Source organism: Metarhizium acridum (genome assembly GCF_019434415.1).
Source record: "Metarhizium acridum strain ARSEF 324 chromosome Unknown scaffold_1, whole genome shotgun sequence".
Classification (NCBI taxonomy): domain Eukaryota; kingdom Fungi; phylum Ascomycota; class Sordariomycetes; order Hypocreales; family Clavicipitaceae; genus Metarhizium; species Metarhizium acridum.
In genome coordinates this window covers 1,771,189-1,797,309 of record NW_027094015.1, presented here as the reverse complement: position 1 = coordinate 1,797,309, position 26,121 = coordinate 1,771,189, and the positions used below count along the sequence as shown (strand labels likewise).

The 26,121-nt window shown below is 50.7% G+C and overlaps 12 protein-coding genes across 13 annotated transcripts; 5 read left to right on the top strand and 7 right to left on the bottom strand.

The window, feature by feature from the left end:
* Positions 1-42: 42 nt before the first annotated feature.
* On the bottom strand, positions 43-3,730 carry J3458_000504 (uncharacterized protein). The gene is made up of 3 exons (XM_066116170.1): positions 2,525-3,730; positions 624-2,455; positions 43-552 (listed from the first exon to the last, which is right to left on the bottom strand). Exons 1-3 carry the CDS (start codon positions 3,435-3,437, stop codon positions 481-483), a joined length of 2,817 nt encoding a protein of 938 aa, XP_065978052.1. The 5' UTR covers positions 3,438-3,730; the 3' UTR covers positions 43-480.
* A 143-nt stretch (positions 3,731-3,873) lies between these two features.
* Positions 3,874-5,642, top strand: J3458_000503 (uncharacterized protein). The gene is made up of 2 exons (XM_066116169.1): positions 3,874-4,204; positions 4,256-5,642. The coding sequence occupies exons 1-2, from the start codon at positions 4,013-4,015 to the stop codon at positions 5,531-5,533; spliced, it is 1,470 nt and encodes a 489-aa protein (XP_065978051.1). The 5' UTR covers positions 3,874-4,012; the 3' UTR covers positions 5,534-5,642.
* A 398-nt stretch (positions 5,643-6,040) lies between these two features.
* J3458_000502 (uncharacterized protein) lies at positions 6,041-6,496 on the top strand (the record flags this gene model as incomplete). The annotated part of the gene is made up of 1 exon (XM_007810837.1): positions 6,041-6,496. The coding sequence occupies one exon, from the start codon at positions 6,041-6,043 to the stop codon at positions 6,494-6,496; it is 456 nt and encodes a 151-aa protein (XP_007809028.1).
* A 569-nt stretch (positions 6,497-7,065) lies between these two features.
* Positions 7,066-8,133, bottom strand: J3458_000501 (uncharacterized protein; the record flags this gene model as incomplete). Its single annotated transcript, XM_007810838.2, has 1 exon — positions 7,066-8,133. The coding sequence occupies one exon, from the start codon at positions 8,131-8,133 to the stop codon at positions 7,066-7,068; it is 1,068 nt and encodes a 355-aa protein (XP_007809029.2).
* Positions 8,134-8,173: 40 nt separating this feature from the next.
* Positions 8,174-8,935, bottom strand: J3458_000500 (uncharacterized protein; the record flags this gene model as incomplete). The annotated part of the gene is made up of 1 exon (XM_066116168.1): positions 8,174-8,935. One exon carries the CDS (start codon positions 8,933-8,935, stop codon positions 8,174-8,176), a length of 762 nt encoding a protein of 253 aa, XP_065978050.1.
* Positions 8,936-9,779: 844 nt separating this feature from the next.
* J3458_000499 (uncharacterized protein) lies at positions 9,780-10,680 on the bottom strand (the record flags this gene model as incomplete). The annotated part of the gene is made up of 2 exons (XM_066116167.1): positions 9,780-10,481; positions 10,534-10,680. The coding sequence occupies 2 exons, from the start codon at positions 10,678-10,680 to the stop codon at positions 9,780-9,782; spliced, it is 849 nt and encodes a 282-aa protein (XP_065978049.1).
* A 1,702-nt stretch (positions 10,681-12,382) lies between these two features.
* On the top strand, positions 12,383-14,663 carry J3458_000498 (uncharacterized protein; the record flags this gene model as incomplete). Its single annotated transcript, XM_007810840.2, has 4 exons — positions 12,383-12,964; positions 13,029-13,118; positions 13,342-13,505; positions 13,565-14,663. Exons 1-4 carry the CDS (start codon positions 12,536-12,538, stop codon positions 14,661-14,663), a joined length of 1,782 nt encoding a protein of 593 aa, XP_007809031.2. The 5' UTR covers positions 12,383-12,535.
* Positions 14,664-15,043: 380 nt separating this feature from the next.
* On the bottom strand, positions 15,044-17,731 carry J3458_000497 (uncharacterized protein; the record flags this gene model as incomplete). Its single annotated transcript, XM_066116166.1, has 5 exons — positions 16,617-17,731; positions 16,356-16,538; positions 16,088-16,227; positions 15,653-16,015; positions 15,044-15,575 (listed from the first exon to the last, which is right to left on the bottom strand). The coding sequence occupies exons 1-5, from the start codon at positions 17,319-17,321 to the stop codon at positions 15,044-15,046; spliced, it is 1,923 nt and encodes a 640-aa protein (XP_065978048.1). The 5' UTR covers positions 17,322-17,731.
* Positions 17,732-18,405: 674 nt separating this feature from the next.
* On the bottom strand, positions 18,406-20,598 carry J3458_000496 (uncharacterized protein). Of its 2 annotated transcripts, XM_007810842.2 has the most exons (3): positions 20,068-20,598; positions 18,872-19,964; positions 18,406-18,808 (listed from the first exon to the last, which is right to left on the bottom strand). In XM_007810842.2, the coding sequence occupies exons 1-3, from the start codon at positions 20,102-20,104 to the stop codon at positions 18,748-18,750; spliced, it is 1,191 nt and encodes a 396-aa protein (XP_007809033.1). In that variant the 5' UTR covers positions 20,105-20,598; the 3' UTR covers positions 18,406-18,747. The 2 variants fall into 2 exon arrangements, with proteins under 2 accessions (XP_007809033.1, XP_065978047.1); XM_066116165.1 differs by having other exon boundaries at positions 18,872-20,591.
* Positions 20,599-21,028: 430 nt separating this feature from the next.
* On the top strand, positions 21,029-21,476 carry J3458_000495 (uncharacterized protein; the record flags this gene model as incomplete). The annotated part of the gene is made up of 3 exons (XM_007810843.2): positions 21,029-21,163; positions 21,247-21,401; positions 21,464-21,476. The coding sequence occupies 3 exons, from the start codon at positions 21,029-21,031 to the stop codon at positions 21,474-21,476; spliced, it is 303 nt and encodes a 100-aa protein (XP_007809034.2).
* Positions 21,477-21,764: 288 nt separating this feature from the next.
* Positions 21,765-23,761, bottom strand: AGE2_1 (ARF GAP with effector function(s); the record flags this gene model as incomplete). Its single annotated transcript, XM_007810844.2, has 2 exons — positions 21,765-23,578; positions 23,644-23,761. The coding sequence occupies 2 exons, from the start codon at positions 23,759-23,761 to the stop codon at positions 21,990-21,992; spliced, it is 1,707 nt and encodes a 568-aa protein (XP_007809035.1). The 3' UTR covers positions 21,765-21,989.
* An 807-nt stretch (positions 23,762-24,568) lies between these two features.
* J3458_000493 (uncharacterized protein) lies at positions 24,569-25,775 on the top strand. The gene is made up of 2 exons (XM_007810845.2): positions 24,569-25,028; positions 25,096-25,775. The coding sequence occupies exons 1-2, from the start codon at positions 24,914-24,916 to the stop codon at positions 25,479-25,481; spliced, it is 501 nt and encodes a 166-aa protein (XP_007809036.2). The 5' UTR covers positions 24,569-24,913; the 3' UTR covers positions 25,482-25,775.
* The last annotated feature ends 346 nt before the right edge of the window (positions 25,776-26,121 follow it).

The window sequence follows — 26,121 nt, the reverse complement described above, 5'->3', positions numbered from 1 at the left end:
TGTTGGAGGGATTGATTCTCATAAGGTGACGATAAAATTTGCTCCGTGTATGACAAGTTTGATAAGCACTCGATTCAAGTGCCGACTGGCCCAGCCTTGCAGCCTAAATAAATTTGAGCTGGACCATACGCAGGCTATAAAGGGCGCAAAAGCGCATAACAACTATCCTGTCGATCATTCAAGTGATTCGGTCCTGGCTTGCAAGAACAACATTATCGGGGACGTAAAACAGCTTCCAGTAGTCAGGCCAATTCGTATAATTTTCCCGCCTAAGCTTATCGCTCCTCAACGCCTCTGCGCAGGATATTATCTTGTAAAACCATACCATCATACTATACACGTATTCTCAACCAAACCACTAGACCCCAGAACTCCCCATCTTCTCCGACACCAGATGCATACTGAAAGAAAAGCTCTTTTCTCGTTGGAATCTCCAACAATTTGCACATGAATAATCATTGAATTAGATAACAATCATCTTTAGTATTCTTCTTCATCCTCAGGCTGCGTTTTAGGACGGATTAAATCTAAAAGAGATGAAATATACGGACCCTGCTTGTTGTTAGTGTCGATCCGGTAGCATTTCTGAGTGAGATAGTCTTAATAAGGATCAGGGGACTTACCAAAGCTCGGTTCTCAGCGAGAACCTCAAATAGACGAGGCAAAACAGCCCGGAACAACTTCTCATTCCAACCACCCTTTTCAGAGTTGTTGGACTCTTGCATCTTGAGAAGTTCCTCCTCTGCTTCGGTCTTGACAACGTTTCGTGCAATATTGCGTAGTACTAGAACGGCACTGAGGGGAATACCAGCTGCCTGAGGGGGCAAGTTGGGGTTTCTCTCATCCCGGACAGTCATCGTCTCTTCATATGTAACCGCCATAGTCTTGGCTGGCACAACCCAAGGTTTTTGCTGGTTTTTGGTATCGTTGGGAAGAGCAGCCATTATGTGGGTGTTGACATGGCGCGCAAAGTCCTGCAATTGCAGGCTCGTTGGTGTAGCATATTTGGAACACTCGCCCCAAGTACACACAAATTTCCTCTCTTTGTTGCTAAACTGCCCGGATTCGTTTGCTTTCTCGTCGAGGTGATTTGTTATAATATGGTTCCACATCTGCTCTGGCTTGAGAAAGAACTGCCCACACTTTTCATTTCGTTTTTCCGGATTGGTAGCCCATAGGCAGCGAACATATTCTGCATCTTCAAAGTTCAATGGGCGAGGCCGAGCGCGGATCCCGTGAATGATGAACTTCTGCTGTGGCTCCCCAGGTTCACGAAGGACTTGCGCGTTGGAATCCTTATATACGGAAGTACTGTTCCGAATGAAGTCTGCCGGCGTAATCATGGGTTGGCCAATAGCCTTCAGGGGGCCGACAAAAGCGGACTGGTAGGCTTGCCAAGCGGCTAGCTGTGTGACAAAAGAGTCATTATCCTCTTCGAAGAAGCATTTCACCCATTTGTGCACTCGATCGGGCTCTTCTAGCTTGATCATTTGCTGCAGCAAATCTTCTGGCATTGGAGCAATTTCGTCACGAGCTGGGAGCTTTTGCTCGGGAACAAGAATGAAGTCTCGGTGGACTTTTCTGGCTCCATGTGCCAAAAGCCGGACAAGATGGTCAACAAGGTTCTCCGGCGTGGTTGATCGGACGAGATTGTCCACATTAGCGACAACAGCTGTGTATTGGTATAGTAGATCCAAGCAGGCATCCATCAACTCATCATCGTTGAGCAGTAACCAGTTTGTAATGCGCTGGAGGGATTCTGCGGGTACATTGCTAAGCTTGTTCGTGGCTTCAAGGTTCATCGAGATGCGACCCAACGCTCGTAGAGAGGTTAAAATTGTACCTCGATCGTCAGATGACAGCTGTTGCAACAAAGTCTTGTACAACGGATCGTCGGAATCGAGGACCATAAATGGTGTGATCTGCTCCGCAATGTCCAACGCCATGTGCTTCAGCTCTGTTAGACAATCCTTAGGGGGTAAGTGCACGATGATGCAGATCAGGTCTTTGATGGGGTAGAAGTCTGACATATTCACCGCATTTTCTGGCAAAGTCACCATGTTGCGGAGAGTTAGGACGGCTTCCGTGATCAACACCATTTGGTCGGTATATGCTTCGGTTTGAAGGGCATCTGGCTGATCCTTCTCTACCAAGTTGGCAATACGGTCGAGAATATCCGGTGTTCCATTGTTGCCATCTAGGGAACCAATGCCACCAGAGTCTGCATACGGATCCCATGAAACGGTCCAACAAACATGGTAAAACAAGCTGCCGACCTCAAGGCCCTTGTCGACTAGCCCCTCTGCAAGGCCAGGGAAAGCGTCGAAGCGATACTTGTCACCCCGTTCGAAAGATATCTTGACGAGGTGGTTTAATGCAAAAGCTTGCTCACTTGGAACACCAGATCGTAGTGCATTCAGGCAACGGGTATAGATGTTAGGTCCATCGAATCCAGCTACGTTACGCATCGTTAGAAAGCCGACCAGCTGCAAAAAAAATCGAGTTTAGTTTTGAAGTCACTTACTGCCTGGTTGCATTGGCTGACGGCTTGTGGGGTCAACGAGAGCCGGCCGGTGAGGCAGACGATGCCGTTGAAACTCACTGGGAGCGCTGCTGGGAGTTGCAACAGCTCGTAGTTGTAAAGGTTTTAGATGTTTTGGTTGGTACGAGAGCACCATGTTGGAAGTGTTTTCCGAGTTTGATGGGTGATGCATGATAGAAGGCCCACGGCCCTGGTGGCCGCCGGGCGGCATTGGAGGCATGTTTGTGTGATGTGTCGTCTGTGAGTTTCCTTGAGCTGGAGATGCGCTTTGAGCAGCGTTTTGGACAGCCTGCCGAGTCGAACGACTGGGGCCTGTGTCGGGCTGGAAGATGACGCGCTGTGGAGGTGCCTCTCGAAGACCACGAGAAGCTCGGGAGCTTGAAGGAGCTTCAGGAGCAGAACGTTCACGCGTCGGTGTGCCGTCGTCACCTGATGCCGCAGAGTCACCAGCGTTCACGTTGCTGTCACGCTTCGGCCGGAAGTTCTCAAGCGTGCGGGTCAATAAGCTGGCACCCTTTGCGGTGACGTCCTCCAGAATCTCCTTTGGAGGTGGCTCTTTGTTGTGGACTGTCTTGATCTCGTAAGCGGCCAAGTTCTTGTAAAACTTTTCCTTGAGGGAAAATGCTGTCGAGGCTTCGTTGTTTGAGTGCAAACCCAACTCGGCTGCAACACGGCGCCAGGCCAACTTCTCCTCAGAAATTTTGTCGTAGCCTCCACTGGCAACGACGTGATTGAATACTTTGTATAAATCGAGATATATCAAACCAACTTTAGGTTCGGGGTCGAGAATGGTGCCTCGCTTCTCATGAAATTCTTTGAGCTTGGTCATAAACTCCTCATACTCGGGAGTGCGGTCGATGGAGTGCAGGGGCACCTCTTGCGGCGTCGTAGTCATTGCGGTTTGGTCGTCCCAAATCAGCAGTGAATAACGTGTCCGTTCTCTGCCGGATTTTGGACCGACGTTGTCGTACAGCTTCTTGCGCTACGACTTTTGACAAATTGCGCGTCCGGATCTGTGCTTGCGATCCGCCTTCAAATCCAGTGGATGCGCAATCAACCAGCGTTCAAGCGCATCAATTCACTGCCTGTACACGGCGCTCGCCGACCAGTGATCTTGAAACGATCGCAAAGGCGATGAATGCCCGAGCGAGGGATGTCGTTTAGCCGACGACTACCAGAGGGACGGATTGGAGACGTGTTGGCGCGAGACTAGTCGCGCCCAAATGCGAGGCTGGCAAAGGCTATCTTATCACCACGTGAGCACACACACGATTTGCAATTTGAATGGACACCAATCGGCAAGGTTCCTTTTGCTCCATACCTCCTGCAACCATAAATTGGTCGAACTCAATGAGGTTGCCAATTATGTGACGTGATACTGGGTACGGAGTACATCCATCAAGAACATTAAACATTCTTTAGGTAGATCTGGTTCATGTTCAGCTACGACCTGCGACCCGAACATCGCGAATGGCTCGATTTGCTTCGCCTGCATTGGGATGTCAACTTCGCCTGGTCGAGGTGGAGATCGGCGCAGCAAAAGAAACATACGACCCTGAGCAATTCAATGAGCCGCTAGAGTTAAGCCTAGAAGGGCAAAGGTCGTTGGGCTCCGATTGTGGTATTCTTTCGCTGCTGATTACCACCGGCACTAGACAAATGGTTCGTTATCATCACACGTGGAGTTCTCAAAGTTCTAACGCTCTCTGCCAGCTTTTAATACGACTTAATGACTTGTTGAGCCACCCGAATGGCACTGAAGGAATAATATGTGTCGATAAAGGGAGACACCAGCTTTGTGTAAAGCTACCAAATCGGGACCATATTCTTCGTGTATGGTTTGTTGAGGAGCGAGACTTTCTAATATCCGTTTGCATTCTTCGAAAATCTGGCTTCAAGATTGGCGAAGGCAAAGTAATTCAGCACAAGGGTACTGTCACTGCCAATACCAACAACGGATCCCAGCCCATAAAGACTAGCGCCAGCCAACAATCCCCATTCTCCTGTACCACACCCTTGGCCTTGTTAACTGCGCAAGCCAAGTCTTTATGCAATGACAATCCCAATCCTTTTCCCACAAGAAAACCCCAGGGTGGTAATATATTTGACGAGGTCCTGGAGAGTTTACAGAGGCTTAGTGGAGACTCTAAATCAGGAAATACTGTCCGGGGCGATCTATTATCTGAAAAACTCGGCTCACATGACCTGTCGTATCTCAATCCCTATCATGCTTTTTCGACAAAAAAAAAAGTCACCTTGAACCAGCCAAATGTTGGATCCCCGCTCAGGAACGTCGTGAACCAAGAACAGCGACATGAGTGTGAAATTAAGAAGTTGAAAGCTACCTGTCCGACCCCCAAACCAACAAGAAAGCATAGTCATCGGTACTTCACACGCTCTTTCTCGTCGTCGATATCTGAAGGACGGCAAAATAAAAAACCCTTCCCTTCATCGTCTCTAAAAGCGCAACGGAATGCTAGTGTGTCTGTGGATGAAATCTTCGCGGACAGTACGTCCAACGCCTTCTCTGCTAGCTTCGATTCAAGCCCAGCCGTCAGCCTGAGACAGCTCATGCCACGACGCAGGAAACTCCCATTTTCTACAGACGCCAAGAATACGCACAAAAAGTCGAGACCCACCGGTGAATCCGCAGAGGTTGATCCTTGTAGGGAATTAGGGACGCCACCAATGGCTCCAGGCGGGACACAACTGAACAAGCTACGATCGGACTCTCCCGAGACAACAATCATTCTGACACATTTAGCGAGCCTAGATGAACTGGATGAAGCATCCCGTAAGATATTTGACCAGTATGAGAAGGATGTTGCAAGAGGCTGTGATCAGGAACAATGCGCTCTCTTCTACTTGGAACGATTACATATCATCAGATCAAACTTTTGGCTCAAAGAGCTGCTGAGAGTCAGCAATAGCGACCAAGAAATCTTAACAAATATTCAATCTGTAACTAATAAAGCATGTGCTATGAACTAACATGCTGGCTTCGCGGTGTTCTTGACTAGAGCCTGGGAAGAACTTGTCCACATATCCTTCTACAGGTATACAAAGTGGCATTGACCTGAATCTCAGTTACAATGGAAAGGATCCTTTTTAAAGTTTAGGCTCGAAACGTGTCGACCTAGTGAATTAATTGAGTTTGGTCCTGATTTACCTTTGCCCCAACAGTCTTGAATCTCACACTGTACTGGGCAAGCTCGAGGGACGTTCGATTCCTATATAAAGACCATCACCATTTTACAGAGCATGCATTTTCAAGTCCTCTTGGCCTTTCAAACACGAAGTGCTACATCTCAAAGCATCTACGCACGCAACTAGCTTCTGAGAGAATCGATATTGACGTTGGGGCCTTCACCACTCAAGTCATCTATATAAATTCTCTATTCTATACATCTATACCTCTTTGTCTTTGTGTTTACATCTTACCCTTCCTCCTTCTATTACTATAATTCTTTTTATTCTCCACCAGAGGTTACAAAAAAAATGATCGCATCACCAACCGCCGTCGCCGTCGACGAGTTCATCAAGCAAATGTCCACGGTTTTCAAGAGCAATGACTACATTGAATTTCCCGGCGCGCAGCTGCAGGTTATGCCAGAAAAGCACTGCATTATTACATGGGACACTCGCCAGGACGACAGCTGCCCAGGTCACATTCTGAAATGGGACGACACAAACGCCGACTACATCATCGTCACCAGCTCTCAGTACTCAAAAAAAGTTGCCTCTCGAAAGTCCAACTCGCCAAGGGCCGTACGCTTCATGATCCCAGCCAAGACTGAATGCGGAATGCGACAGCTCGTGCGCGACACAATGGAGGACCTCCAGAAGGATCCAGAACTTCAGGAGAAGGCTGCAATAAAGTCTGTTAGCCTCGTGGAGGATACGCCACGCAAAGCGGTTTGGCATCTTACACGAACTGAGGAGCGACGAGACTGAACTTTAAGAAACTCAAAAGCGGCTGTACAGTGAAAACACTGACATGGAGTTTGGGCACTAGCGGAAGTCATTTGCCTCGGCAAGTCTATGTTTGAATATGTGTAATTGTTTGGAAATAAAGATTGGATGGAGGCTACTTCGCTGGAGATGTGACATTTATTTGGGGAGGGATTCCGGCTGTCACACTCCATACAGATTCACTTCATGTAATTAAATTATGAATTCCCCGTCGAGTTGGGTACAATGTCATATGAATTCACCGACTACTTGCTTGGTGTAGCTACGGCACCTTATTCTTTATTCTTGCGGTCCCTCATTTACTTTCGAGTCGTATGAGCGTAAATCTACCCACCAACCCCAAACGTAAATTTGGCACTGACGGCATGATAGGACGAGCCAAGAACTTATTTCAATGCAGCAATAAGGCACTACTGCAATTAGTATCTAAGGGCAAAGTTGATGTGCCATAGTAGCACAATGATACGCTCCGTCGAGAAAGGTAGCCTTCATGGCGTCGAGAACAAAGCTTGCATTTGAATCTCACGGGAAATGTATCCACCATGGCCAGCTTATGCCCCCCTCGCCCTCATGAAGTCAACCAGATCAAAGAAGCTCTTCTTGAAATACCTTGTCTGCGTCGTACGATTCACCACCTGCAATCCGAACTGCGCGTCATAGTCTCCAAATTCCCAATTATCTGCGAATGACCAAGCATACGCACCAATTACCTCCACACCATCCTCCCAGATGGACTTGAGAACCTCGGACATATAGCTCAGGTAGTAGGTACTCCGGGGAGAGTCGAACAACTGGTCAGACAATGCCTTTTCTGACTCTGCAAAAATGGGGAATCCAAACTCTGTTATGGCGATTGGGGTCTTCCATGTGTTGTACAGATAGTTGAGGTAGCTTCGCAAGTACGTGGGAGTAATGTAGACATAAGACTGTGAACGATATCCAATGTCCCAGCCATAGACATTGACTGAGGTTTGATTGACACAGTACGGTCTGAATGCCGACGACGAGTTAGCTGCGCATTCCAGGACGCTGTTGGAGTCATTGGGAACCGGAGGAGCCACGACGGTTGCGGTGTACGGATCGATGCCGAGGAAGTCGGCTGTACCTCCAATGTATCGCAAATCCTCTTTGCTCAGAGGGATGTAATCAGGGAAAGTCTTTTTAAACGACTCGGGGTAGTCTTTTCCTAGATAGATGGGGTCGCAAAATGGCCCCAGTTGGATTGAGTTGAAGTGGTTGGTAGCATACACATCAGCCTCGCTGTTTGGGTTCCGGGGCACACCAAAGTTGTTATTGAACTTGAGAGAGATGCGTCCAGTCCCCTTTAGCTCCTCCTTGTAGAACTGGTAGACTCGGGCGTGAGACTTGATGACGTGGTCAATGGACTTGGCATTGTACGAGTAGAGCAGGGGCTCATTGAAGGTGAACCAGATGGGAACCCTATCGGCGTAGTGTGTCATGGCGACCTTGGCGTAGTGGACAAAGGCGTCCGGGAAGGACTCGTTCTGGTACGCACCGTTCACGTATCCAATCTCGGGCTTGTCGGCGGCCGTTGTGAGGTTACTCCCGTAGAACTGGAGGGGCGTGTCATAGTGAAGCAGAGTGACGACGGGAATCATGCCCTTGTCCAGGATGAAGTTGATGACGTCGTTGTAGTGATCAATGCCCCCCTTGTTGACTGGTGTTCCTGGCAAGGCAAAAGGTAGGAATGCGAGTCCATGCGAGACTGAAGGAGAAGTACTTGGCTCCCATTGCTGCCACGCGCTCAATGTCCTGCCTGTAGAGATAGTAGTGCTCATTGGTGGTGTAGGACTTTGGCCGCGAATCCCGAACCAGGATGTCCATGAGAGACGGAGATTTGCCCTCATCAGCAGCAGCGCCTTCGATCTGGGAGGCGGAGCTGGCCACTCCAAAGGAGAAGTTGGCTGGAAAGTCGTAACAGTCGGTCGGTCCAAAGTAGTCTCGAGGAGGGAGCACCAGTTCGCCGGTGGCAACGGGTGTGGGAGACACAGTTGTGCTGTACAAAGCCCTTTCCGTGAAGTTTGGTGGGTTGGCATGCTGCCAAAGGGCAGTCCAAGCAGCTTGACCATATGGGTCGTTGGTATCGTTTGCCTTGACGGGAGCATTGCGATTCCAGTTGCCCCATGTGGTATACGACAGAGAAGGGACCAAGGCAGACACAGCATCAGGAGGAGGAGCGTATGTTGTTGTAGCCGTCGGAGCAGGTACCGATGTGGCATATCGGACAGTTTCTGTGAGCGTGAAGCTGAAGGGCTGATAGGAATAGTGAGGCTCCTTGACCTTTGAGCGTGGGCATTGTGGTCGCGGTGTTGGACCTTCAGCAGGCACGTAGACTTGTTGTGCCGACGATATGTAAGCCAGGACGGCCTGGCCCAAGAGAATAGAAGAGCTCTTCTTCATGATGCAGGAACCTATTGCTGTGTAGACTCTGGCAGCCCCATGTTTGGGATACCGCAGAGCTTGCTTGGTTGCCCGTGGGTATAAATAGCTGAGCTGTCCGAGACGGTTCCCATCGCGACACGAGCTGGAGAGCACAGCAGAGAGGCCTATTTATCCATCGGACCGATTGTAGTCTAGGAATGGGTTGACATGGCAGCGCCACTGATGTCCGGATTATATTTACCATCCCTCGTACTCCATATTGGAGTCATGGCAGCTGTTCGGCCTAACTACCCTGCAACCTTCATGGTGGTCTCATTGGACGGCAAGGCTTGAACGGAGAAATAGCCAACGGCTTGTATGGCTTTGTTTGTGATGGATGCTGAGGAGGACGATCATTCGGATGCATTTCACGCGGACTCATTTCCCCGCGTGGGGTTCCAATTTCCCCGATGCAAAGATGTGAGTGGAGGCAAAGTCTGGGGAAAACAATTTCCTTGTTCACAACCCGGATTAGTACGTCCTGAAGGCGTCTTGGGCGGGTGATAAGTTGGCACTTTGTACAATTATTCGCGCAAGTGTCGATCGGCTAGGATCAAACGATGATACAAGAGATGAGTAGGGACTGGTGGAGAGGATGATCATGGTTTGAGACAATTATTCGCGTCAAATCTTCCTCGCAATTATGCCGAGCATTTCTGGAAAACGTGAATTGAAATGAATAGTATAGGTTGGCCTTTGGAACCACGAGATAGACACAGAAAATGAGACTCATAGTATTGTTCTTATTGACACCGAGTTAATCCGTAGTACGGTACACGCAGTGCCAGTATACACTGACTACTAGAGACTCTGACTGCGCCGTTTAGGCAAGCTTTTTCGCATACACTTGCTCGATAAACTTCTCATCCTTCTTAGGCACGCCCAAGAGCTCATTATCATTCTTCTGGAAGTCGCTACCGTGCTCGGGGTCGAAAATAGATCGATACAGGTATGGCATAATGGTGTGAAAGTCCACGATCCCTTGTGCTAACCTCTTGTCAGCTTCGGCAGTGGCCTCATCGAGAGTAGTGTGCTTAGGCTGCCATGGCTTGTTGGGGGCCACCTTCTTGGCAATGGCCAGCAGGTCATTCTGTGATATCTTGACGTCCCCCAAATACACAGCCCTGTTCTTGGTTTCGTCGGGATGGGTCAGCACGCCTACCACGCCGTTGCCAACAGTTTCCAGAGACGTAGAGTTGAACACCTGGTTCCCGCCGTTGTAAATCGTCGGCTGATAGTTTGACACATCCAGGAGGAAGTTGACTTCGATACCCCAGTCCAAGAAGGCACCAGTGTAAATATATGTGTAAGTGAGAGAAGAAGACTTGGACTTTTCAGCCAAGTAGTCCTGGATTTTGACCTTCTCAAGGAACGGCAGCAGCGTTCTATTCTTGGCATTGCTCAAATCACCACCAAACTCTGAGGGGATGAATCGCTTGACCCCGGCCTTGATGGATGCGTCGATCAGTTGGCGCTGAAGGCCCAGAGCTGTTGGCCCTAAAAGCGCAATCACGGCATCTTGGCCCTCGAGTGCCGTAGCGAGAGCGTCAACTGATGAAAAGTCGGCTTCAACTGACTTTTGTGCCGGCAGGATACTGAGTGGTGGAGTTTGGCCGTCTCAGAACCTGGATGTTGAACTTGCCGGAATCAACGAGCTTCTTGAATACCGCTCCGCCAAGGTTGCCCGCAGCGCCGACAACTGTGACGTTCTTAATAGCCGACATTGTTGGTTGATGGATATTGACTATGATGCTGACTGGGAATTTTATTTTGCGTGAGGTGCCCTTCTCTGGGGATATGTGTCAGGTGTTGTGTATTCAATCAAGTGTGTCGTTTGTCTCGTGACTGCTGGCAAAGGCTGGTGCATAGCAGCGCTGCAACGAAATTATATATTCTCATTACCAGATTCGAGAACATCCCACATTTGAATCGATGCAACATTGCATCACCATGGCGAAGTATCAAAAATCGGGTTCCACTGCGTTGAGATGGCACATAACAACCAAGTGGGATTGTCAAAGTGCGATATCAGGCCTGACCAAAGTTTATGGTTTGATAAAGATGCAGAGTGGGATGCCGAGACCATGCATTTGTAACAAAACAAGCAGTCACTACGGAGTATTCAGGGTCAAGGATTCTTTTGAAAAAAATAATTAAGAAATAAGCTGGCTATGCCTAATCAGGCAGTATATCCCACACGCCCAAAGTACCTAAAGTCAACTAGTTTCGTGACAAACTGCACTTCGGAATGTCTCGTCTAATTACTGCACGAAAATGATGCTGTTGTTTCGGTTTCCAACTCGCCGTAATAGATGCATTTACCGCCCCTTCAGCTATGCTACTCTTGGGGTTATATCTGTGGTTACTATCCGCATTGACTGTGTGGAAGTTGAGTTTAGGAGATGGGCTGACTTGTCTTTTTGCCAAATCAGAGCTAGCGTTCTTGGCCGTTTGAAAATCCACTCCCCTAATTTAATTTCGCATCATGAGTGTCCACGAGTGGGGTCTATCTATTGAATCTGGCCCCTAATTAGTCGCCTGTTTCACACACTAGTCATACATCCGGCGCGAGCGCATAAGGGATCGGATTTCTAATTGTCGGCCAGATAATCTTTCTCTGTTCGCATCCCATCCCACTTTCTTGCCGACTTTGTCAACTACATCGGCAGTTGAGCTTTCAGTTAATCGTGTTATTCTTGTTCTCGCGATGTTTTTCAATTCAGTATATTATGTAATGTTTCACCCAGTGATGCAATTCACTCGAGACAATTACCGGAGGAGAAACATTTCCAGCCCTGATTAAAATTCATTTCAATTGGTAAGAATAGTTGCCGAAACCGCTGGTGAGATGCAACAGACCCAAACAACCAACCCTTTACCGCTCCCAACACCCAATCGAGACCGCATGGGATGAAGCCGGTCTTGAGAAGCCTTGGCCATTGACACACATTGCTAACTGTCAGATATTAGACGCACGCGGCCAGACTCGTGCTGTAAATCTCCACATATCGACGTCAATTCTGCATCTGATTTACATTTCGGCTCGCTCTCCTGCAGCACAGCCGCCCGGTGGGAGAGACATCGTGGAGAGGACCAGCCACATTGAACAGCATCCCCCATTTTTTAAAGGCTTATTTGAGGTCTGTTCGGGCCCCCTCGGGCACATGGCAGATACAACTCCCAGCCGACACATTTGTCATTGCGGCAAGTCTTTCATCCGCAAGGAACACCTGCGGAGACACCAAGCTTCACATACCGGGAGGTCATTTCGGTGCGAAGTTTGTGGCCGGTCTTTTACGCGAAGGTACTGTTTGACGGGAGAATGCGGAATGGACTTTAGGCTAATAGGAGCTTAGTGACCTGCTTCGTCGACACGCCACTCTTCATGATAGCGCAACCGCGTCACACGAGCCTCGCAGAGACAGGGCTTGTGATACCTGCCATGCCAACAAGACGAGATGCAGCGGGGGCGTGCAGTGCTCCTTGTGTGTCAAGAGAGGAGTTGCCTGCACGTATAATCGAGGCAACCTCGATTCGCACAAGAAAAATGGTTTCGTCCAGGCTGAGCCACTCTCCGTCATGTCGAGCGATGGAGGCTCCAACTCTTCACCAAGCTCAGGCTCTCCCGAGCTGCTGACACTAGAGGCGCCTTTCCTGCTTCAAATAGAAGAGACCGAAGATCGCGATGCAAGTCAACAGCTAAATTTTAGCAGGTCGGCAGGCCTCAACATTTTGTTCAGAGTTCTCACAAAGCAGCTGCCAGGATCTCCTTCTGAGCCCCAGGCAATCCCACGACTATGGCTGACAGCCCGCATCGAATCTTACTTAGCGACCTTCCACACACGATGGCCAATTCTTCACGCCCCGGTGATTAACGAGATAACAGACTCTGTCCAAGTTATCTCGACAATTGTCATGATAGACTCTTGGCTGCATGGCGATGTGAAATTGAAGGATCAAATTTTACAGATTCATGACTGCCTTGTTCGGCAGCTTCACAAGGAATTGGTAAGAGATATGGGAAACTGCTTGTGCATGTGTATCTCGAGCCTCGTACTCTGACACGCTCCAGAATCAATCCGATCTAGACCCCACACATCCGTGGCCAGTCGACCTCTATCAGCTTTCGCTTCTCAATGTTATTTTCGCTTTCGAGACAGGAGTAAGTGTTGTGTGCCTTGGCTGTCTCTCCTACTCTTCCCTCCCCTATTTGCTCTCTTCATGGCCAGCGAGTTACTTCTTGACTACTGGCCGAGTGTACGCACGCTGGTTATCGTAAATCAATCATTTCGGCTACATAGCGAGATACGCCGTGGACGTATACTTGTTACCCCCCTGACTACACACACTCGTATTCCTTGACCTAATCACTAATATCGCCGTAGAGAGACAATACTATCAGGCAATCTCGCATGCTATTTAGCCTGCTTGTTACGGCTCTACGTATGAATGGTTGCTTGCACGGAGACGCTGTTGAGTCTCAGCGACTGGCACATCATCCCGGAGACTTCCGGCCATTTATATTTGGGACGACTGAGCGCTGGAAGAGGTATGGATCCAAGCCACCATAGGAAATTTCGTTGAAGCTCACACTTTCTTCCTACCTAGAATTGCCACTTGCGCACTGAAAGTAGATGCCTATTTGTCTCTCTTGTACGGTCATCCGCCTTTGCTGCGGCGCGACGAACTAGAGTTGGGTTTATCGTCAACATTTGCCATGTGGAACTCGTACGGGATCATGGTGTTCTTCGACCGCAGCCGCAGTGAGCCATGGTCTCGCGGTAACTATAAAATGTCACGACTGAACGTGAGAAACCCCGAAGAAGTACCTTCCGGAATCTTACCAGAGGACATTCAACTATGTTTGCTCGGAATGTGGAATGACATCCGGTCACTCAAGAAAGAATCGACGCTCAATCGAGACATGGCCATGCTGAAAAAGGCCGATCTATCTCAGCAGCTTTATCTCGCCCTAGAACAGCTGGAAACCATCGTCGCCGAGTCACGAAAACCCCTGGTTGCAGGGGGGTACACGGCCACGATTCTCAAAAGCTACCTCGGGTGCGAACCCTCCCGCGGCCCAAATTGGCGACAAGAAGTGACGAACCGACTGGACTTGTGCATCTCAAACATCAGGCCGCTTCTCCTCTTGCTCACGATTCATCTCCACGCGGACGTCCACACCCTGCGAGAGATTTATCTCTCCCCCGCACCTCTTCAAATGGAGCCCACGCCCGCCTCGCAGACATGGCAACAAAACGTGCTCAAAGTACAAGAATGGGCGCTGTCTGCAGATGGGAGAACAGCAGCCATCGCGTCGTTGCAGACGTGGTTCGCGTACGAATCATCGCTGCTGATCAACCCTGGCCAGTCGGCGCACGCCCTCGATCCGATTGTGTACCTGGCCCTGTCCGCGGCGGCCATGGTCCTGTGGGCATGGACCATGAACGACGCCGAGGTCTGTGTCTGTCACCCCACGACGCCAAAGGCAGAAGTCACCAGCAGCAGTATGCATCTACAGCCTGACGTGCAGAACTGGATTCGGGGCGGCGGAGGCGGCATTTCTTTCCTGGGCCAACCAGTCTGCAAGTGTACCGTTGCTCAGCGCCTTTCTGCCTGGACCGAGGCGTTGGCGAAAGCCGGCAGGACGTGGGAAAGAGCTGGTGTGGACGCGAACATGTTCCGTTGCTCGTGGCTGGGGACATAGGTGCCTATTTTAGGCGGGAAAGACGACTGGCATACTTGTGGGATTTTGTTTATAGTCATGCATTCGGGACAATAGCAGAGGAACGAGGGATTGAAACCCAGCTTCGGCCTAGACAAGAAAGTGAGTACATGGTGGCAGGTATGATGAGGAATGATGCACATTGTTATGTTTTTCCTAGAATCTCTGTACATATCTTGCCCGAAATATAGAGAGAAATATATATGCACTCCCTGCCATACCACTCGCGCGATGTCCTTACCAGCTCACCCTTGTCCGGATATCGGAATCCCTTGAAACCTTGATTAATGAAGATTATCTCAAAATCTTCCGCCCTCCAAAAGGCAAAAGGCAAAAGGTACAAAAAAAAAAAAAAAAACTAGTTACTCGATAGACATGGCGCTCCACTTAAACAGCAAGGAGCCCATATCGTCCCCCTTGAACCTGGGCTGCGGCCCCCCGGCCAACATCCTCTTGCCGGTTTCCTCGGGCAACGCAAAACTGATATCCCTAAACGAGTTTCTCGCACCGTCTAGATTTTCAAAGTACCTCTTGGCCATTTGCGGCAGCGACGTCTTTGCCTGCCAAGCAATTGCCTTGATGGCCTGTAGAATATACCGGCACATGGGGAAGTCTCCGCCCGTCTCCCCTATGAGATAGGCTGCTTTGGCAAACAGTTGGTGCACAGAAGGGTCGGCCAGGTGGTATACCAGGACGAGGATGGAGTTGTAGGTCCCGGCAATGTTGATGCATGCGTAGTCGCGGAGGGTGTAGACTTTGACGAAGCGGTCCATGTTGTCGATGTCGATTTGGCAGAAGCTCAGTTGTAAGGCTTTGACGGTCCAGCCGGGCTCAATCTCGGTTTGGGGGGAAAGCGGTCGAAGAATACTAAAGAGGACCTCGTTCATGTATGCCCTGCACAGGTTGATTAACAAGGTGCCATGTAAATGGTAAAAGGGGAAGGGAGGAAGGGTTGGAGGAGTATCTTGTACCGAAGATAGCATGTCTGTGGGGTAAAGTTGGTATCATCCCGCAAGTTTGGAGGCAATCTTGCTCTCCACTGGCGTACCTCGTCAATCATATCTCTACGTCTCTCGAGATCCTGCTCAGTACCCCATATGCTTTCTGACCTGAAATTCCAGTCCATTGATTCGTAGAGCATACCGGTTATATCACAAGCTAGATACAATGCGCCGGTGACAAATGGGGGCGATCGACTCTCACTGGTGTGCGGGTTACCAAAGAGGTCGATGTTGGGTACTGGTCCAGCCTTTGCAGGGGGTGGTGGCTCGAAGCACCGCGGGATTTGAGGCGGTGGGATCAACGACTGCTGCAAATACATGTATCCAACGATGCTTTGGATGGTTAGCCCGTCAAGTCGAGGTAGCACAAGTGAAGAAATGGCAGGCGTCAGAGCTAAGACAAACCTCTCAAACAGAAAAAGACCCCATGCTAGCCGGGACAGGACGCGTCTCTCACGGGCGGCTAGAGGATCGTCTTTTACTCTCGCATACATGGCATCGACATTGAGTTGGTGAAACATATCATATGCAGAAATACGATATAACTAGCTCGGATGTTAGCACGTCGTTGCAGGGTGTGAAGATTTCTTTTTCTCGATGAAAGGATGAGCAAGAAACAAATCGTCGCTGAAATTGCGCCTAAACACCGTGGCAGCCTCCCGAGTCCACTTACACCACCAAGTTTATCAGTGCCTCGATAACAAGCTATGGAGAAGAGTAACGTAAGACCCTGGACCGTCGGGATAGAGACCCGGCCATTCTCAAGATGGAGCAACTTCTTCGCTTCGTTGAAGAACTCGTCAGCTAAATCCTTCTTGCTGATACCGCTGAACGCTCTAGTTCGCCGACAAGTATACTGCAGCGCCGAAGAAACAGTTAGCAATCTGTTATACAGGTTCCCCAAGCGATAACACAGTCGAGATTGAATACTCACAGACCTGTCTGCACATATGGCATTGACAAGGAACGGCGTGCAATACTTGGCCGCCGCAATATTTCCCGCCCTCATCTCTTCCAGAAACGCCTCCCTGTCAAGAAACGGCAAGTAAAAAGCATCGTCCCAGTTGAAAAACGATGAGATGAGCTCCGACACTATGCCATCGCCGGCCACTGCGGTCCACGGCTTTGCATCAACCCGAATGGCGCCTTCCCGCAACGCAAGGAGGTCCAACCTTTCCAGTCTCGAGTCCAACAGAGCGGAATAAGAGGATGAATTAGGGTTGTTGATCAGCAGGCTGGCCTCCTGGACAGACCGCAACACTTGTATAGGGTCATCGGCAACCTTTAATCTCGAAATGACTTCCTGTCCTTCCTCGGTCGGCAGCTTATGCAGCAGCTTGAAAAGCTCACGCAACTGCTCGTTCTCCTGTCTAAGAGACGTGTTGCGATGCCTCAAGGCCACAGTACTGGCCGACTCGTCCTCCTTGATGTCATTGTTACAAGTGACTCCTCTGCGGGCACAGGCGCCGCATGTCGGCCTCTTGTCATCACACTTTTCTTTGCGCTTGCGACAATTGGCACAGGCAGAGGCTACCTGTCGACGTTTTTGGCGAACAAGTGAGAGCTTGTCATTATTCCTGCCGCTGTGGATGATGACGGTCGAGGGAGATGGCAGCAAGAGTGGGAGTCGGTTCTCCATGGGGAGAGGCGATGCCGTGTAGCCAACTTTGGTTGCTGCAATCGAGATGTTGCAAAGGGCCTCAGGTCCAAAGGACGTGGTCGGGATAGGAGCAGGATCGTGGGAATGTAAGGAGGCAGGCGTGACAGATCGGCCCTCTCTGTACTCGGTACAGAGAATTGACTATGCACCCCCCCTTCCCAGCGTCTGTTGTTTGTCTAAACCCCAACCCTGGCCGTGAGCACGAGCACGGATCCCGATGCTGGTGATGTTCTGTCCGCTTGTCAAGTATGAGGTAGCCCACCACCAATAGGCTAAAAGGGTTGCGGGTTTTAAGTAGATGGCATCTGGAGCACTTGCAGCTTGCCACTTGGACACTTTTAAGTTGGCGTTTGCCCCAGTCCTGCACCGTTTGGTGTTGCTGGTGCTCTTGTAGGCATTCCGTGACCGTCAGCTCTCAGGCTTCCCAAGTTCCCATCTTCATATTTACCTGCTTGGCCAATCACAGGGTGGCCTCGCTGAAGCTTGCTCCCCTCCCCGCAGTAAATCCCCCCCCGGCCCGTCTCCATCTCGAGCTTCTTCCCCACTACGTAGTAACCCGCTTGGCCCAGTCTCCCGAGTCCTGATGCCCAGATAACTCTTATTCCGTACTCCATACATGCAGTGTACATGCGCAGATATGTATGCTACCGAAAGATGCTATTGAGTGGCTCGAGAAGGCCTCTGATTGCTCAAAGAAGTTACCCGGCTCAGGTTCTGCCCAGCAAAGACTTGTACGGAGTATGCTTCTCCTAGTTTCATTACTCCGCTGTCGATCCCGCGCCACGGAAGCGCTAGTCCAACGATTCGACTTTTTTCTCCGACCAGTTGTCGAAGGCTATGCGCATGTGGGCCAATTTGGCGGCTTCGTCTCATGTCTCAAAGCAATGTACGTTTGCTATCTGTGCGCCTCATCCTCGGCGGGTTTCTGCAAGCCCTGATTTGCTAGCTAGCTATCAAGGCACGGAGAAGTGCTGAGCAAATCCTCGCCAAGGCGGTGCAGCCAAGTCGGCTCCTTGCCCTAAAAGACATGATGCACTTCTAAACACATATTAGCGTCCACTAGTGGTTTTGAACTTGTCTTCTTCATTTTAGGATTGTGCAAAAATTGGAAACTAGACCTAGGGATATCTTTTCTCTAAGACCCAAGAATCGCTCATCACCGGACCCCCGCAAAAACCAAAAACCGCAATCAGTCAGTCTTTCCCCGTCCGAATACAATGCAAAAAGAAACGTCAAAGTAAAAGGGAGAAATTGGTAAGACTATCCGTGTCACAGTATCGAATTGCAACACAAGGGAAAGTGTCGTCAAACCCACCCAAACGCTCCGGCTCCAAGGGTATAGCTCGAGCGTTTATGAAATCGGATCAATGGCTCGCTAACTGGGCAAGAGTTCAGGGTAATTCGGTCACTTCATCTTGACATAGTTGCTGGGGAATATGCCATGTCTCGTTCCAATCATGCCGGTCCTGGAATTTCAGTTAGCACCCATTGTCATAGAGGGAAACAATGCACGCGGCATTTCTACATACCACCAATCGTTGTCGCTGTCAGTCTTCTTCAACACAGTGATGATTTCACCCTTCTTGAATCCTAAATCTCCAGGCTGGTCTGCGTCAAAGTTGAACAACGCGATAGCTTCGTTCTGCTTCAAAGAAGCTTCCCTATCGGCACCGAACTTGGGTTTCGGGGCTGTAGGCCTGCCTGGACCAACCCTCTTCTCGTTCGCCCCACCATTTGAATCGTTGTATCCTTGGCCCGATGCGAATGTATTCGATCGTGACGGTGGGTTGAAGTCCTGTCGGTCGTAAACGTCGTCCTTCCACGTGCTGGATCGACTCGGTCTGCCAAATTCACCTTGTCCAAGCCCGGTTCCTGTGCGATCTCGCTGAACTCCCTGGCCATATGCATTTCCTCTACGACCCTCCCATACCACATCGTCATGGCGATCGTCGTACACGGGCATATCGTTGTACATGGCGTCATCGGTCACGGAGCCAGCTCGCATGCCGCTAAATACTCTAGAGTTCAGAACAGACATGAGGGAGTCGGCCGCGGGCGGAGGAGAAACAGCACCGCTCAGCAGCTGCTGGGCTGTGAATCTAGTCCCATACAGCTTCTCGTTTGCGTCGCGGCGCTCAATAATGGCCATCCCTTCGAGCGAGACGCCAGCGAATAGGCCCTTGGTCTTGGAGTAACTGAAAATACCCCCCACACTCTTGAGAGACGCAGCACCAGCAGCTTCAGCGTTGCGACCTACCGGGCCCGCGGCGAGTGATACATTTCCGCCCAGTGTGATGGACCCCATCTGGGCAAACGTCTTGACGGCATTTGTATCGTTGAGTACGAAGACAAAGTCGGTCAGTTCGAAGCCGATCTGGCCTCCGAAGCCACCTCCAGCCGCTGCAATAGCACTGGGGGCACTCCATGACCCATTAGGAAGGCGGGCGACAACAAGACCACTGCCAACACGGCCAGACCCAAGGAAACCGGCCTTCAGAATGGTGATGATAGCGAAGCCTTTCGCATTGGACAGGATTGACGGCGGAATAACTTTGTCGGGACCAAAGGCTTGTCGCGGGTTGACAAATGAAGTGAGGATCTTTCCGCACTTCCTACACTCCGCTATGGTTGAAAGAAAGCAACGACAGTCAGCGGGTTGGTCCGATGTCCCGGCATGCCAGCACCGGCCGGGCATTGAAACAACGAGATGGGTCCGGTAACTCACACTTCAGAGATGCAGGGAGGGGGTTGTTGATTCCCATGGTGGTCTATCTCCTCGCGTATCTTCCGTTCAATGCAGGAGATTTGGGACGCGTTTGGCCGAGAGAAATGGCGCGGTGGGAATGAAGGTGCGAGAGAGCCAAGAGAGGGCGACGAGGATTGGGAACTGATGTCAGCGGGCGCGTTGTGAATGGCGAGCCACCTAGGGCGGGGTGGCGGGGGACTGACGACAAGGCCAGCGCCGTAATACGCCAAGCAGTGTGCTGCAGCCGGGAAGGTGGAGGACATCTGGAGTCATTTACTCCGCCGTACTCCGTAGTGCAGGCGGCTGCCTCACCAGTCTTCATCCACCACGAGAAACTTACTGCTGTGGTACTTCGTACTGAGTGCCAGCTCCGACAGCTCCGACGACCTAGGACCACTCCCCTCGTCGGGGCCGAAACCAGCACAGCGTTAATATCCATTTACAGGTCCATCTACAGGTACACTCCCTCTCAGAGCACTTCAGTTCATTTGCTGTCAGTATTTATCCCGTTCCAAATAATAATAAAACATTTGTCGTGCCTCTCTGTCCTTTTTGTCCTTGAAACCGGCCGTCCTGCCGCCACGCCGCGTGGGCGTGTGTGGCTGTGCTCTGCCACTCGTTACATCGAGACCCTGCCAGCCGCGGCCGGAGCGTCATTGAACAACCGTTTCCTTGGCCCCTTGCCACTCCAAAGACAACCAGGAACCTGTGTCAATCCCAACTCCACGCCAGCATCCACCAACAACACAGTCCTAAGCCATCACTCACATTGGACACATCCGTATACTGTTCACTGCCCTACGAAGCGCCGACCACCCACGCCGAGAAACGGCAGTGCAGGCCAACCTCGTTTCACGAACCCCCCCTTTTCCCGGCCTCGCCAGGGACCCTCCATCCCCAAGTCCGTCCGTAAACCATTGACATCATACAACCTCGCGCCATGTCCGAAGCATACGAGCGCGAAAGGCAAAACGACTCCCGCCTAAACGAGCTTTCCGCCAAAGTATCTGCCCTGCGCGGCGTCACCATCGACATCTACGATCACGCACGCGCCCAGGATGTCATTGACAACACAGTATGGCTCCTGCCTCACGCCCTCTTCCAGAAAAAAAAAAAAGTATCTGAACGCATCTTGAAGCACATCTAACGAGCCTCCAGAATGAGACATTTTCAAGCATGACGTCGCAGATAAAAACCGGAGCAGGAAGAATGACGAGGATGGCAGCGTCCGGCAACAAGGTCGCCATCTTCAAGCTATCAGCCATCATTGTCGCGCTATTTCTCGTCTTTTATTATGGCTTGAAGCTGGTTTTGTGAGAGCGCATACCCTACGACAGAGAAAAATGACGTACTCGAAATGCTGACTGGAACGAAGCAGTCACATGTAGGGTTTCCAAGGCGGTGCGGTGCTAGCAGCGGAAGTTCTTATTTTTGTCTCTCGGCTCAATTATCAATATTTAACCCCGTACATAGCTGCAGACCACGCGCTCCATCGGGTCAGCTAGCAGGGGCGATAATGGCCGCCCGGTTGGGAGCGGAGCGGTGCGGCGATATCATATAAACGTTGGATTTTGTATTTCAACGGCATTGGAAACGGGGATTAACTACCCTTGGCATTTGGAGTTGGCGTTTGACAAAGTGTTTTATATATTAGCCTAAGCAACTATTCTTGAAAAGCACTTCTTGATCACCACAGCCGCCACCGCAAACGGCGCCGCCCCAAAACACATTCTAAAAAACCCATCTTCTCCAATCCTCCTCCTTTGGTTTTATGCTGGATTCTAAATGGACGCCTGACACGTGAACAACAAAACGCCACGAACATGCTTGCCTTTGATCCCCAATGCTTGAAGAATCCACCAATCACTACCAATTGACATTGTATTTCATCGCAGCGTCGTCTACTGCCAGACATTGGAGAACAGATCATCGTCACCGCCAAAGCCTGACTTTGGAACAACAGGTTTTCCTGCATTGGATGGCCCAGTACTACTTGCCCAGCCTCCGAATTCTTCGTCTGCAGTAACCTTTGGTGCAGGGTTGAAACCCCCACTGGCGCCAGGCACAATTGGTGTGTTGGCAAACGAAGAACTAGAATTTCCCCATCCAAAATCGGCTGACGGGGCCGGGGCCGGGGCTTTGAGCTGCTGAGGACTCGGGGGTGCCTGTGCCACCGGAGCTGTTGTAGCAGCAGGAGCAGGCGTTGTCCAATCGCTGGTGCCCCAGACATCAGCAGCAGACAAAGCAGCGGAGCCGAAGGCTGGTGAGGTTGTTGCAGGAGCGAGGATCGCAGGTTTGGTTTGTGGAGAAGACACCGTGAAAGCAGAATTGGCCGTTGCAGAGGGTAAAGAAGTCTGAGGCAGCGGGGGAGATCTCTGCGTCGTCGGAGCCGAAAAGTCGAAGAGGTCGTCCATGGCGGAGGATGAGGACTGTAAGGGCTTAGGCGCCGGCGCCGTAGCTGTCTGTGTATGGGGGGAGGAGAAGGGCGAAAAGCCTTCGAATCCAGAGTTGGAAGGCTTTTGCTGATGCGAAGTGGCCGACGGCTGGACAGGCTTTGGGTCAAAGAAGCCGCCTCCACTAAGACCACCGAACGCACTGGCGTTAGAAGTATGCTGGGGTTTGGCTCGATTGCTTGAGGATGTGCTTGCAAGGCTGGCAAAAGGGTCGGCAGCAGCGGGCTTTGGGCTTGCTGTGGTCGATAGATTCAGGCCACCAAAGGCATCATTGAAGCCTCCCATCGAGCCTTGCTGCTGGTGGCCCATACCTCCAAACGCTTGTTGCTGAGGTTGAGGCTGAGGCTGGGGCTTGGGCGCGGAAGCATAGAGTGAGAGAATAGACTGCTTGAGGTCCGGTCGTGACTTTGCTCCTTGTGAAGCAGCTCCGGGGGTGCTAGCTGGGCGAGGAGGGGCAGCTGAGCCTCCCAGGAAGTCAAGGCCAAGCAATGAATCTCGTGTGTTTGTTGTTTTAGGGGCCGCAGGCTCAGCTTTGGGTGCGATTTTCGCAACCGGGGGGCCGGTCGTACTTGATCGCGAGGGAGGCCCGTCGTCACCGCCGATCAAGTCGGCCTCGGGCGCGCGAATATGTTGCGGGGCCTGGGATTTCCCGATGGATGCCTTCCTGATTGACTCCTTCTTCTCAATAACCTGCTTTTCCTTTACCAAACTCAGGGGAACATCATCGTCGCCGTCGACATCCAGGGTTGAAGGGTCCGGCATCGGCCCGTCCATGACCCATCGCTTCAGTTCATATTTGGTTCGGATGAAGTTCTCGATCTTGGCTTCGGACGGGGCGTGGCCAGCAGCAAGTTTGGCTTCCCAGTATTTGTTGGCGCGAGCGTTTCCCCAGCTCAATATGCTCTGCATTTGTTCGTCGGTCCATGAATCGAGATCAACAGACTTGACTCTGCTGATGTGGGTTCCCATGCCTCGGTGAATACCAGAGCATCGAATACAGACAAAGACGCCCAAGTTCCAGCTGGCCCATCTTGGATCTGAAGTGACAGTCAGCTCACACACGGCATGATGAAGAAGGGCATCAATGGGTTTCGATACGCACGCTTGTTTCTCTTGCAGTCAGCACACACTTTGTTAGGCTCCAACCTCAGGAGGTTTTTGATAGTGGCCTGGTTTTGCGCCGCACGGTCGGCAGAGGGGTTCGGTGCCCGTCGAGACATGTTGTAACGCTACTAATCTTCTCTCGGGACAATGACGGATGGTGTGGAATGATGGACAGAGCCAGATAATCGCCGCCGCGAGGAAGGAAGATTATGATGTCAAACACAAAAGGAAGAATGGGGGGTCGTTGTGTGTGTCTGTCGTGGCGGCACATAATTCCAGAATGAAATTGCTCCCACCCCCAAACTGACCAGGGGTAAGTCTAGCAGTGTGGGGAGCCAGCCACAGCGTGGCCTCAAATCTAGCAGGCGGCTGAGTCGAGGTTCCTCAGGCACCAACAGGCTCCAATGATTGATTCCATGTCAATGTTTCTGATTGTAGCAATGATTCAATGACAAATGGTCCAGAAATGCCACTTCTCATCCCTTTGACTGCGTTAAGGTGCGTTGGATGTATCGAAGTGGAGTTCTAGCTAATAAGAAGCCTTATATTTAGAGGTACATTATGTAACTAGGAAATAATAGGATGATAAAGAGTACCTATTAGTTAAGGTATACTTAAAGTTACTCACTTTAAGAAGGCTTAAGACTATGTCTTAAGGTAGCTGGGATGTACTGAGTAATAGTGGGGCCTATACATCCAACGCACCTTAACGCAGTCAAAGGGATGCAATTGAACCACTCGGCTGCCATTCACTTTCCACCTTGACATGATGCTCCTAATCATAGGCTGCAGGATATCAATTTGCGTGGAGTAATTCAACTGCAGGCAGTGGCTTGTGAGGGAAAGATGGTTTACGTACGGAGTATTGTACTCGGCTACGGGACTCTGTGACACTTGGATTGTGGCTGAAGTCAGACCCTTGTCTGTAATATGTGGGCTTCGAATTATGATGCAAGTCAACAAGTCGGCACCGGGTTCTACAGACTACATTTGGCCACCCCGCGATTTGTCAAACGCTCTTCCTGGCATCCCTGTCGTCGTCAACGATCGTCTCAACGTTCACTTTGTTCAGCCAACTATAAGAGTACTGCCATCGCATAAGCCTTCTCTCCGACATCTCTCCAACATCTCCCGCCCCGCTACATGTCTCCCATGCGATTTAGACCATTCGTATCAACATTACTGCATACCTTGACCAACTTTACTCGCATCCGAGCTCCGCGTCACCAGCTCACATCGCCACACTCCGCCCGCTGCCTCTTCGGTCCATGTCTGGTATTCCCTTTTTGGGCGCCTTGTTCGGATCATCTTCTTCAAACTCGACCAAAATGTCGTATCCTGATCAGAGGTCTGATACAGAGTGGCAGGCCGTCCTCAACAAAGGTACGATAAAGTCGGCGCATGAGAGAAAAGAAAAAGATTTGTTTTCCCCACTAACATTAGCCCATAGAGCAATTTCGCATCCTGCGAGAAAAGGGGACTGAGCCTCCTGGATCCGGCAAATTTGACAAGCATTACCCGGAAGAGGGAGTCTACACTTGTGCTGGGTGCCATAAGCCCCTCTACAAGGCCAACCACAAATTCAAGTCTGGCTGCGGATGGCCGGCCTACTTTGATAGCATCCCTGGCGCGGTTACAAGACATGAGGATCGAACTCTGGGTATGACTAGGACGGAAATTGTCTGCTCCAATTGCGGCGGCCACCTTGGTCATGTTTTCAAGGGCGAGGGATTCGCGACGCCGACGGATGAGCGACACTGTGTCAACAGCGTCAGTCTCAACTTTTCACCTGATGACAAAACCGTGGAGAGCGGCTCCAGGGAGAGCAAGGCTTAGGGATACACATGGACGTGTGAGCTGTCAAGACCACTGTGGTGTTTGAGGAGCATTGCGCGCGGCAACGAAGCGGTTGTGAGGCGTTGGTTGGGTCATGAGGAATTTGAAGAAGCGTGTGTGCCGTCTGACCAAAGCATTACGACAGAGTGACGACAAAGGGGATTGACTATACGTATCGAATGCATCTAGAAAAAAATCAATAAAAAATCCTGATGTGTGAAGATTGGCAGCCTTTTGTCCCGCCCCGCACGTGCAGTTATTCAAGCGTAAGCTCGAGGTTCGCGAATCACAAACTGAAGGCAACCGTGTCGCCATCAGTAATTCCCCAAGCCCAAGTCACGGGCCACAGAATTTACAACAAAGGCGCGGCCACGACGGGAGGAAACAGGCAGAGGGACTTGCTTGTGATGGATGATGAAACACATGGAACAATAGGAACCTCTGTGGAATTTCTTCTCGAAGCGGCAGTATGTCCGTCAGCGACTACATACAACCGGAGGTCAGGCTCTAATGAGGAATCTGGGGCCCCCCTCGTGACGGGCACAGCAACGTAAATTCTTTGGACAGGTTCATGGGAGCAGTCCGAACATGTGAAAGCGCAGTACGCTAAAATGTGGCTTCTTGATCTGAGGCCAGGACC

Excerpts from the sequence above, each read along its gene's own strand:
- J3458_000503 (XM_066116169.1), top strand. The coding sequence starts at position 4,013 with ATGGCTCGATTTGCTTCGCCTGCATTGGGATGTCAACTTCGCCTGGTC. Across the intron at positions 4,205-4,255 it reads CCACCGGCACTAGACAAATG|CTTTTAATACGACTTAATGA; the intron begins GTTCGTTATCAT and ends GCTCTCTGCCAG.
- J3458_000496 (XM_066116165.1), bottom strand. The coding sequence starts at position 20,037 with ATGCCCGGCCGGTGCTGGCATGCCGGGACATCGGACCAACCCGCTGAC. Across the intron at positions 18,809-18,871 it reads GACAGCGACAACGATTGGTG|GACCGGCATGATTGGAACGA; the intron begins GTATGTAGAAAT and ends CTGAAATTCCAG.
- J3458_000493 (XM_007810845.2), top strand. The coding sequence starts at position 24,914 with ATGTCTGGTATTCCCTTTTTGGGCGCCTTGTTCGGATCATCTTCTTCA. Across the intron at positions 25,029-25,095 it reads GCAGGCCGTCCTCAACAAAG|AGCAATTTCGCATCCTGCGA; the intron begins GTACGATAAAGT and ends ATTAGCCCATAG.
- J3458_000504 (XM_066116170.1), bottom strand. The coding sequence starts at position 3,437 with ATGACTACGACGCCGCAAGAGGTGCCCCTGCACTCCATCGACCGCACT. Across the intron at positions 2,456-2,524 it reads TCAGCCAATGCAACCAGGCA|CTGGATTCGATGGACCTAAC; the intron begins GTAAGTGACTTC and ends TGCGTAACGTAG. Across the intron at positions 553-623 it reads TCGCTGAGAACCGAGCTTTG|GGTCCGTATATTTCATCTCT; the intron begins GTAAGTCCCCTG and ends AACAACAAGCAG.